This window comes from Canis lupus, chromosome 29, assembly GCF_003254725.2.
Source record: "Canis lupus dingo isolate Sandy chromosome 29, ASM325472v2, whole genome shotgun sequence".
Classification (NCBI taxonomy): Eukaryota; Metazoa; Chordata; class Mammalia; order Carnivora; family Canidae; genus Canis; species Canis lupus.
Genome location: NC_064271.1, coordinates 6,346,437 through 6,358,630, shown reverse-complemented (window position 1 = coordinate 6,358,630; position 12,194 = coordinate 6,346,437). Strand labels below are relative to the sequence as shown.

Below are 12,194 nucleotides of genomic sequence, written 5' to 3'. Positions count from 1 at the left end.
GGGAGCCCCAAGATGAACCCAAAGAGGTCCATAACAAGATGCATAATACTTAAAATGTCAAAAATTAAAGATAGATAATCTTAAAAGCAGCAAGAGAAAAGAAACACTAGTTACATAATAAGGAAACCTCCATAAGACTATAAGCTGAATTTTTACCAGAAACATTCTAGACAAGAAGAGAATGGATTGATATATTCAAAGTGCTGAAAAGAAAAACCCTACACTCAAGAATACTCTACCTGGCAAGGTTATCATTCAGAATTGAAAGAGAGATAGAAGTTTCTCAGATAAACAAAAGGTAAGGGAGTTCTTTACCACTAAACCAGTCTTGTCAGATTTAAAGGGATCTCTAAGCAGAAAAGAAAAGCAAACATATGGTAAAGGTACTAGATCAAGCACTTATAAAGCCATTATAAAGGTTAAAAGACAAAAGTAGTAAAAATCAATTATATATATCCACAGCTATAATCTATAATAACTAGTGAGGGAGCAGGGAGAATGTAGTGCTTTAAGAAAATGTTTGAACTTATATGAATACAACTTAAAATAGACTACTATATACCTAGAATGCTACATATAAACTTCATGGTAACTACAAACCAAAAACCCATTAATAGACACACAAAAGATAAATAGAAAGGAATCTAAATACAGCACTAAAGAAACCATCAAATCACAAAGAAAAGAGAGAAAGAAAAGAAGAAAGGAACAGAGAAGAATTACAAAACAACCAGAAAACAATAGGCAAAATTACAGTAAGTACACACCTATCGGTAATTACTTTAAATGTAAGTAGACTTAATGTTCCAATCAACAGACCCTGTTGTTGGGTAACCAACAACATTTTTTCCAAGCTTGAATAATACTTAAATTTGTACGGAACCACAAAAGACCATAAATATCCAAAGCAATCTTGAGAAAGAGAACAAAGCTGGAGGTATCTCAATCCCAGATTTAATATTAAATCGTTTATTGATTACACATGATAATGGACGATACACAAGCTTTAATCCCATCTATAATTTTATCTGATACCATAATTCAATTTAGATATATTGCATAGGATGTGCCAACAATCATAATAACCAAATAAACTCCAGGACTTTGCTTGGGTGACCTTTTTAACGGTGAACTCCAGGTCACAACACATTAACTGTCAGTTCAACCATACCAAGGTTTGTGGAGACAATGGCTTCTGTGCCCAAGCAGGTTGCAAATAAATTTCGAATGGAACCTGCCATCACCCTGAAGGAATTCTAACTTCACACTGTTGGGGTAGTTTACCAAGATGGCTTCAGAGTAGACTAACTTTACACAGCACATTTAAAAAAAGACACATTTATTCAGCGTCATGATCAGACATTTAGCAATCAACAGCATGGGTGCAAGAAAAAATCTCCATTAAAACCCTTTGTTGGAATGCTTTACACTTTCCACAGAACAGAAACTAAAATAACCTGTTATACAATTAGTCACAAATACAGTCCTCGAGTTTTTTGCCCATACACATGAGTATTGTCTAAAACATGTCTTCTTTGTAGCAGCTAGGTCCTGCCACCATTGTGCTTGGCTGAGTTCACAAATCTGTTGTAACCTGTAGCTTCCCTGTCACTTCTCTGGCTCTCCTCTCCTGCTAAGTTTTGTTTCCTGGCAGTAATTAAAACCTTCTGCCACTGCCATAGCTGCTGCTGCTGCTGGAACCGCCATAGCCATCTTGGTTTCGTGGTTTGGCAAAGTATTGGCCTCCACCACCATAGGGGCCAGAGCTTCTTCCTCCAAAATTTTCTCCTTTCATGGGTCCAAAATTTGAGGACTGATTGTTGTAATTGCCAAAATCGTTATAGCTTCTGCCACCTCCAAAGTTGCTTCCATCATTACCAAATCCATTATAGCCATCCCCACTGCCACCATATCCACCACCACCTCGACTGCCACCAAAGCCACCTCGACCACTGAAGTTCCCTCCACGACCAAAGTTGTCATTCCCACCAAAACCACCTCCACGACCACCACCAAAGTTTCCAGAACCACTTGGGCCTCTTTGGCTGGATGAAGCTCTAGCCATCTCTTGCTCCGATAGGGCTTTCCTTACTTCACAGTTGTGGCCATTCACAGTATGGTATTTTTGAATGACAATCTTGTCTACAGAGTCATGGTCGTCAAAGGTCACAAAAGCAAAACCTCTCTTTTTGCCACTGCCTCAGTCAGTCATGGTCTCAATCACTTCAATTTTCCCATACTGTTCAAAATAATCCCTTAGATGATGTTCTTCAGTGTCTTCTTTAATGCCACCAACAAAAATCTTTTTCACAGTTAAGTGGGCACCGGGTCTTTGAGAATCTTCTCGGGAGACAGCTCTCTTTGGTTCCACGACTCTTCCATCCACTTTGTGCGGCCCAGCGTTCATGGCCGTGTCACCTCCTCCAGGTGGCGTATGTGTGGAACCCAAAGCCTCTGGAGTGCTTGGTGTTGGGGGTCTCTCAGCCCATAAGCTCCCCCATTGCTCAAAATGGCTCCTCAGACACTCATCAGTTGTTTCGAAGCTCAAACCTCCAAGGATGAGCTTCCGCAGCTGCTCGGGCTCTTTGGGAGACTCTGACTTAGACATGACAGTGGTTGGTGGGAGGGGAGACTTTAATGATGCTTACTCGGTGGAGGCCAAGGGCAGAAAAAAGGCCCCAGATTTTTTTTTAAGATTTTATTTATTTATTCATGAGACACAGAGAGAGAGAGAGACACAGGCAGAGGAAGAAGCAGGCTCCACGCAGGGAGCCCAATGTCGGACTGGATACCAGGGCCCCAGGATCACGCCTTGGGCCGTGGCAGGTGCTATCCCGCTGAGCCACCCAGGGATCCCCTCAATCCCGGATTTTAAGGCAAACTACAAATCTACAGTAATCAAAACAGTGTGGTACTGGCACAAAAATAGACACGCAGATCAACAGAACAGGAAAGAGAGCCCAGAAAAAAAATTGAGAATTTTACTTCAATTAATCTATGAAAAAGAAGGCAAGAATATGAGGAAAGACAGTCTCTTCAACAAATGGTATATGAAACTTGACCACTTTCTTTCACCATACACAGAAATGAACTCAAAATGGATTAGAAAGCTAAATGTGAGACCTAAAACCATAAAACTCCTCAAAGAAAATACAGGGAGTAATTCCTTTGACATCAGCCATAGGAAAATTTTTCTAGATATGTCTTCTCAGACAAGGGAAACAAATGCAAAAATAAAATATTGGAACTATACCATAATATAAAGCTTCTGCAGAGCAAAGAAAACTATCAACAAAACAAAAAGGCAGTCTCCTAAATGGGAGAAGATATTTACAAATAATGTAACCAATAATATGTTAATATTCAAAATATATAAAGAATATATACAACTCAACACCAAAAAAAATAACAATAATAATCTTGTTTAAAAATGGTCAGAAGACCTGAATAGACATCTTTCCAAAGAAGACATAATGATGACCAATATACAAATAACAAAATGCTCAACATCACTAATCATCAGGGAAATGCAAATTAAAATCACATTGAGAGAGATCCCTGGATGGCTCAGCACTTTAGCGCCTGCCTTCACGCCCAGGGCATGATCTTGGAGACCCAGGATCGAGTCCCACATCGGGCTCCCTGCATGGAGCCTGCCTCTCTCTCTGCCTATATCTCTGCCTATGTCTCTGCATCTCTCTCTGTGTGTCTCTCATGAATAAATTTAAAAAATATCTTTTAAAAATCACAATGAGATATCATTTTACACCTGTCAGAATGGCTAAAATCAACACAAATGACAAGTGTTGACAAGGATAAGAAGAAAAACTCTCAGGCACTGTTGATAATGTAAATTGGGGCAGTCATAATGGTAAACAATATGGAAGTTCCTCAAAAATTAAAAACAGAGGGGCTCCTGGGTGGCTCAGTCAGTTAAGTGTCTGCCTTTGAATAAGGTCTGCATCTCAGGGTCCTGGAATTGAGGACTACATCAGGATCTCTGTTCAGTTGGGAGTCTGCTTCTCCCACTCACTCTCCCTTTCATGCACACTCTCTCTCAAATAAATAAAATCATTTAAAAATTAAAGATAAAATTATCATAAAATATAGCAATTCTACTACTGGGTATTTACCCAAAAAATGTCAAAACACTAATTTGAAAAGACATATACAAAAAAAAAAAGGAAAAAAAAGGAAAAGATATATGCACCCCTACATTTACTGCAGCATCATTTACAATAGCCAAGACATGGAAGTTGCCCAAGTTTCCATTGATAGATGAATGGATAAAAAAGAGGTTGTACAGACGGAGGAGTAAAGGTGGCAGAGTAGGAGAAGGACCCTGAGTTTGGCTCACTGCTTCAGGAATCAACATCCAACTATTTTGAACAACTAGAAATAGGATCTGAGGATTAAGAAAACAACCTGTACAGTTGGAAGGAGAAAGCATGGCAGAGGTGAGGTTCAGAGCTGTAAATCTGGGGAGAGGAAATCCATGGGCCACAAAGGGGAGAGAACCTTTTTCATGGAGCAAAGTCAGGGAGAGGGAGAGAACACAGCAGGTAGGGATCACACAATAAGCCTCAGTGAGGAGATCCCCCGGGTCACACTGGAAGAGAGCACTCCCCTTCCCAGAGTACATTTGCAAGAACATATTTTGCCTCTCCATGGACAAAAAGCCAGCTGGGAGCCACTGAGCAGTGCTCAACAGCAGGGACAGAGGTGTGCACAGAAGGCAGATAACCTTGTAGCAGCTTTTCACTGTGAGCCACAATAGGCGTAAACCACCATGTGCACGCCAAATGGCTGCTTTTCTGGGACAGAACTAAGTAGAAAACAGAGACACATGTGGATTGCAGATAAACTGGCCCCTGCTTTTAGCTGTCTGCCACAATAGATCTAAGCCTCTGTGATACTCCTTTTCTGGGCCAGACAGAGTCAGAGACTGAGTCGTGCACAGATGGCAGAACCTGGTTGCAGCTTTTTGCTATGCATCACAATAAATTCTAACCTTCTTGCATGTACTATGCAACTGCTTTTCTGGGACAGGCAGTGCTGGACACAGCATGAGGCTCTCCTCCAGGGAAGGGGAGTGAGTCTACATTTTGCCAGGCCCTTTAAAACTTGGGAGTTTTTAAGCCCAGCCACAGGTCAGAGATAATACAGAATATCTGTAGTGCCAGATGCTCCAATGGCTCAAGAACACACAGGGTGATGAAAGCCCAGGACACAGGAGACTTCACTTTTCTGAGTGGGCCTCCTGAACAGTGGTGACCAGGAGTTCCCCTAACCAGGAATAAGAGGGTAGGGTGACATCATATTCTTCCCTCCCCATTGTCCATCCCCCTACGCACCAAAACAGGACTTCAGAGAGAAATACAGTGCCTCCAGTGGAGGCTGCCCCCTACACCTGACAGGAATATCATAACAAAGACAAATCAGTTTGTGAGCTAGCCTAGTAGGCCTCTCCCTCAGAAGACCAACACAGAACCTCCCTACATGTATTCAGTCTACTGGTTTTTTTTTAAAGATTTTATTTATTTACTCATGAGAGACACAGAGAGAGGCAGAGACACAGACAGGGAGCCTGTGCCTGGCAGGGAGCCCGATGCAGGACTCTATCCCCGGACTCTATCCCCGGACTTCTTTCTTTTTCACACCCTAAGCTGAAGGCTAACACTCAACCACTGAGCCACCCAGGTATCCCAAGTCTCCTGATTAAAGAGTACCCCCAAAACATCAGTTTCTGGTGGAAATAGGACCAGATTTGCTTCTTTTTTTCCTTTATTTTTTTAAATTTTTTATTTTTCTTTTTTTTTAACTTTTTTATCCTTTATTTTATAAATACATATATATGTCTTAAGCTTATAATTTTTTTGTTAATTTGTTGGTTGCTTTTTTGGATCAGGCTTATTTCTTTTCTATTTTTTCTTCTTACTTTACTCTTTTTTCCTTCTTATTCTTTGGAATTAGGCTTACAGTTTTTTGTTCATCTGTTTCTTTGCATTTTTGTTCTCTCTCCTTTTCTGTGGGCTGAATCAGACTTTTTATTTCTTTTCCAAGCTTAACTTAACAAACTATTCAAAGCACACTTAAAGGTTTAAACACTCCACCACTACAAGAAGGAATTCTTTAGAGGACTGACCAGTGGGAAAGATGAGCCAAAACCCAACAGCAGAGTGTACACAGCATAGACCAGAAACACTTCCTGAAGTTTTTTTGTTGTTCTTGTTGCAATTGTTACTTTTGCTGTTGTTGTTTTTTCTTTTTCTTTCTTCTTTTTTTTTCTGGACAAAATGACAAGACAGAGAAATTCACCCCAAAAGAAAGAACAAGAGGTAGTACCCACAGCCAAGAATTTAGTCAAAATGGATATAAATCAGATTTCTAGAATTTAAAACAACAATTATAAACATGCCACTGGGTTAAAAAAAAAAAAACATAGAACACACTAGAGAATCCCTTACTTTAGAGATAAAAGAACTAAAATCCAGTCAGGCCAAAATTAAAAATGTTATAACTGAGATGCAGTCCCATGTGGAGGCCATAAAAATGAGGATGAATAAAGCAGAAGAGTGAATCAGTGATACAGAAGATAAAATTATGGTAAATAATAAAGCTGAAAAGAAGAGGGAAAGAAAACTATTAGATCATGAAGGCAGACTTAGGGAACTCAGCAGTACCATAAAGTAAAATAATATCCATATTATTAGAGCCCCAGAAGAGAAAGCAGAAAAAGGGTGAGAAGGTTTAGTTGAACAAATCATAACTGAGAATTCCCTAATATAGGGAAAGAAATAGGCATTCAAATCCAAGAGGCACAGAGAACTTCCTCAAAATCAATCCAAAAAAAAAAAAGCACATATTATTGTGAAGCTTGCAAATTTCAAAGATCAGGAGAAAATCCTGAAAGCAGCTTGAGAAGATAGGTCCTTAACCTACAAGAGTAGACACATAAGGCTGACAGCAGACCTGTCCACAGAGACCTGGCAGGCCGGAAAGGACTGGCATGATATATTCAACATGCTAAATGAGAAAAATGTACAGTCAAGCATACTTTATCCAGCAAGGCTGTCATTCAGAATAGAAGGAGAGATAAAGAGTTTCTGAGACAAAAATTAAAGAAATTCATGAACACTAACCCAGCCCTGCAAGAAATATTAAAGGGGAACCTTCCAGCAGAGAGAGAGGCCAAAAGTAACAAAGACTAGAAAGAAACAATCTGCAGGAATAGTGACTTTATAGATAATACAACGGCACTAAATTAATATTTTTCTATAATTAGAGTCTATTTACATTCAACTGAATGTATGTAAATGGACTCAATGCTCCAATCAAAAGACATAGGCTATCAGAATGAACAACAAAAAAAGATGCATCAAATATGCTACTTATAAGAGACTCATTTTAGACCCTCCAGATTTAAAGTGAGTGGGTGGAGAACCATTTATCATGCTAAGAGACAACATTCTTATGTCAGACAAACTTGATTCTAAACCAAAAAATGTAATAAGAGATGAAGAAGGACACTATATTGTAATAAAAGGGATCTATCCAACAAGAAGATCTATCAATTGTAAATATTTCTGGCCCTAACTTTGGAGCAGCCAAATGTATAAAGAAATTAATTACAAAATTAAAGAAACTCATTGATAATAATACAATAATAGAGGAGATTATAACATCCCACTCAAAGCAATAGACAGATCATCTAAGCAGAAGATCAACAAGGAAACAAGAGCTTTGAATGACACACTGGACCAGAAAGACTTCACATGGAACATTCTCTAGAACAGATCACATACTGGGTCGCAAATCAGGACTCAACCCATACAAAAAGACTGAGACCATACCATGCATATTTTCAGACCACAATGCTCTGATATTTGAAGTTAATCACAAAGAATTTTGGAAAGACCACAAATAAATGGAGGTTAAAGAATATCCTACTAAAGAATAAATGGGTCAACCACGGGAAATTAAAGAATAATTTTTAAAATACATAGAAGCAAATGAAACTGAAAACATGACAGTTCAAACCTTTGGGATGCAGCAAAAGCAGTCCTACAAGGGAAGTACACAGCAAAACAGGGTTTCCTCAAGAAACAAGAAAAGTCTGAAATACACAAACTAACCTTTCACCTAAAGGAGCTAGAGAAAAAACAGCAAATAGACCCTAAAGCCAGCAGAAGAGAAATAATTAAAATGAGAGCAGACATCAATGATACAGAAGTCAAAAAAAAAAAAAAGAAAGATTATCCAAATTAGGAGCTGCTTCTTCGAAGGAATTAAAAAGATAAACCCCTAGCCAGACTCATCAAAACGAAAAGAGAAAGGACCCAAATAAAATTATGAATGACAGGGATCACAATCAACACCAAAGAAATACAATTATAAGAGAATATTATGAGTAATTATATGCCAACAAATTAGGCATATACTCTTTCTGGAAGAAATGGATAAATTCCTAGAAACAGATAAACTACCAAAACATACAGGAAAAAAAAACAAAATAGACCCATAATCAGCAAAGAAATTGAATCAGTAATCAAAAATCTTCCAACAAACAAGAGTCCAGGCCTAGGTGGCTTCCCAAGAGAATTCTACCAAACATTTAAAGAATAATTAATACCTATTCTTCTGAAACTGTTCCAAGAAACAGAAGTGGAAGGAAAACTTCCAAACTCATTCTATGAGAGCAGCATTACCTTGACCACAAAACCAAAGACCCCTCTAAAAAAAAGAATTACAGACCAATATCCCTGATGAACATGGATGCAAAAGTCCTCAACAAGATACTAGCTAATAGGATCTAACAGTACACTAAAAGAATTATTCATCTTGACCAAGTAGGAATTATTCCTGGGATCCTGGGCTGGTTCTACATCTGCAAATTAATCAATTTGATACATCATATTAGTAAAAGAAAGGATATGACATATGATCCTCTCAATAGATAACAGAAGAAGCATTTGACAAAATACAATATCCTTCCTTATAAAAACTCTCCACAACATAAGGATTGAGGGAACATACCTCAACACCATAAAAGCATATATATGAAAGACCCACAGCGAACATCATCTGCAACAGGGAAAAACTTAGAGCTTTTCCCCCAAGGTCAGGAATACAACAGGGATGTCCACTCTCATCACTATTGTTCAACATAATACTGGAAATCCCAGCTTCAACAATCAAACAACAATACATACATACATACATAAATAAATAAATGGCAGCCAAATTTGCCTAGAAGTCAAACTTTCACTGTTACTAGACAACACAAAACTGGAAAGACTCCACTAAAAACTTGCTAGAACTGACACAGGAATTCAGCAAAGTTGAAGGATATAAAATCAACACATAGAAGTCTGTTGCATTTCTATACACCAGCAGAAGAAAGAGAAATCAAGGAATCAATCCCAGTTCCCACTGTACCAAAAAGCATAAGATACCTAGGAATAAACCTAATCAAAGAGGTAAAATATCTGTACATTGAAAAATATACAACATTGATGAAAGAAACTAAGGAAGACACAAAAAGATGGAAAAACATTCCATGCTCATGAACTGGAAGGAAAAATATTCTTAAAATATCTACACTACCCAAAGCAATCGATACATTCAATGCAATCCCTGTCAAAATACTACCAGCATTTTTCAGAGTTGGAACAAACAATTCTAGAATTTGTATGGAACCAGAAAAGCCCCCAAATAGCTAAAGCAATGTTGAAAAAGAAAACCAAAGCTGGAGGCATCACAATTCTGGACTTCAAGCTGTATTACAGAACTGTAATCATCAAGACAGTATGGTACTAGCACAAGAATAGATACATGGATCAATGTAACAGAAATGGACTCTCAAATCTATAATCAACTAATCTTTGACAAAGCAGCAAAGAATATACCATGGAAAAAAGAGTTTCTTCAACAAATGCTGTTGGGAAAATTAGCCATGTGCAAAAAAAAAAAATGAAACTAGACTACACAAAAATACAAAAAAATACACACAAAAATACACAAAAATACACTCAGCACACAAAATACACAAAAATAAATTCAAAATGGATGAAACCTAAATGTGAAAACAGGAATCCGTCATAACCTTAGAGAATACAGGCAGCAACCTCTCTGACCTTGGCCACAGCTACTTCTCGCAAGACATGTCTTCAGAGGCAAGGGAAACAAATGTGAAAATGAACTATTGGGACTTCATCAGGATAAAAAGCTTCTGCACAGCAAAGGCAGCAATCAACAAAATTAAAAGGCAACCTATGGAATGGGAGAAGATATTTGCAAATGACATGTTAGATAAAGGGCTAGTATCCAAAATCCATAAAGCACTTATCAAACTCAACACCTAAAAAACAAATAATCTAGTCAAGAAATAGGCAAAAGACATGAAAACAGACATTTCTAACAAAGAAGACATACAAATGGCCAACAGACACATGAAAAAAATGCTCCACATCACTTGCCATCAAGGAAATACAAATCCAAACCACAATGAGATACCAATTCACACCAGTCAGTATGGCTAAAATTAACAAGTCAGGAAACAACAAATTTGGGGGAGGATGCAAGAAAGGGGGACCCTCTTACACTGTTGGTGGGAATGCAAGCTGGTACAGCCACTCTGGAACAGTACGTTTCCTCAAGAAGTTAAAAATAGAGCTACCCTACAACCAGCAATTCCACTACTACGTATTTACCCCATAGATACAAATGTGATTATCCAAAGGGGTACATGCACCCCAAATGTTTATAGCAGCATGGTCCACAATAGTCAAACTATGGAAAGAGCCCAGATGCCCATCCACAGATGAATGGATAAAGAAGTTGTGGTATATACACACAATGCAATATTACCCAGCTATCAGAAAGGATGAATACTTACCATTTACATCAACAAGGATGAAACTGGAGGGTATTATGCTGAGCAAAATAAGTCAATCAGAGAAAGACAATTATCATATGGTTTCACTCATATGTGGAATATAAGAAACAGTACAGAAGATCATAAATGAAGGGAGGGAAAACTGAATGAGAAGTCATGAGAGGGAGACAAACCATGGAGACTCTTAACTGCAGGAAACAAACTGAGGTTTGCTGGAAGGGATATGGGTGAGGGGATGGGGTGATGTGATGAGCACTGGGTATTATACACAACTGATGAATTACTGAACCCTACATCTGAAACTAATGATGTACTATATGTTGGGTAATTGAATTTAAATAAAAAACAGACAAAGATAAATTCTGAACTGAAAAAAAAAGAAAAAACAAAAAAGAACTTATCAAACTCAACACCCAAAAAATAACAAATCCAGTCAAGAAACAGGCAGAAGACATGAACAGACATTTCTCCAAAGAAGCCATACAAGCGACCAAGAGACACTTTTGAGAAAATGCTCAACATCACTCAGCATCAGAGAAATATGAATCAAAATCACAATAAAATACCAACTCAACACCAGTCAGAATGGTAAAAATTAACAACTCAGGAAACAACAGATGTAGGGAAGGATGCAGAGAAAGAGGAACCCTCGTATGCTGTTCATGGGAATGCAAACTGGGGCAGCCACTCTGGAAAACAGTATGGAGGTTCCTCAAAAAGTTAAAAATAGAACTACTCTACAACCCAGAAATTGCACTGCTAGGTATTTATCCCAAAGGACACAAAGACAGTGATTTGAAGGGGCATATGCATCCCAATGTTTATAGCAACAATGTCCACAATTGCCAAAATATGGAAAGAGCCCAGATGTCCATCCACAGATGAATGGATAAAGATGTGGTATATATATACAAAATGGGAGTATTAATCATCAAAAAGAATGAAACTTGCCATTTGCAATGACATTGATAGAACTAGAGGGCATTATGCTAAGTGAAATGAGTCAGTCAGAGAAAAACTAATACCATATGATTTCACTCATGTGTGGAATTTAAGAAACAAAATAGATGAACACCCGGGAAGGGAAAGAAAAATAAAATATAAAATAAAATAAGATACAATACAATGCAATACAATAAAATCAGAGAGGGAGGCAAAGCATAAGAGACTCTTAAGTATATGGAACAAACTGAGGGTTGTTGGAGGGGATGTGGGTAGGGGATGGGGTAATTGAGTGATGGGCATTAAGGAGGGCATTTGATGTAATGAGCACGGGGTGTTATATGCAACTGATGAA

At 38.1% G+C, this 12,194-nt stretch overlaps 1 protein-coding gene and 1 pseudogene across 1 annotated transcript in view; both read right to left on the bottom strand.

Moving 5' to 3' along the window:
- LOC112678454 (uncharacterized) overlaps positions 1–12,194 on the bottom strand; it is a 117,573-nt gene that overhangs the window by 102,463 nt on the left and 2,916 nt on the right. The window contains exon 2 of the mRNA XM_025477747.3: positions 6,146–6,287. Within this exon, the coding sequence (XP_025333532.2) occupies positions 6,146–6,287 (142 nt within the window). The remainder of the gene's footprint in view (positions 1–6,145; positions 6,288–12,194) is intronic.
- LOC112678455 (heterogeneous nuclear ribonucleoprotein A1-like) lies at positions 954–2,637 on the bottom strand (annotated as a pseudogene).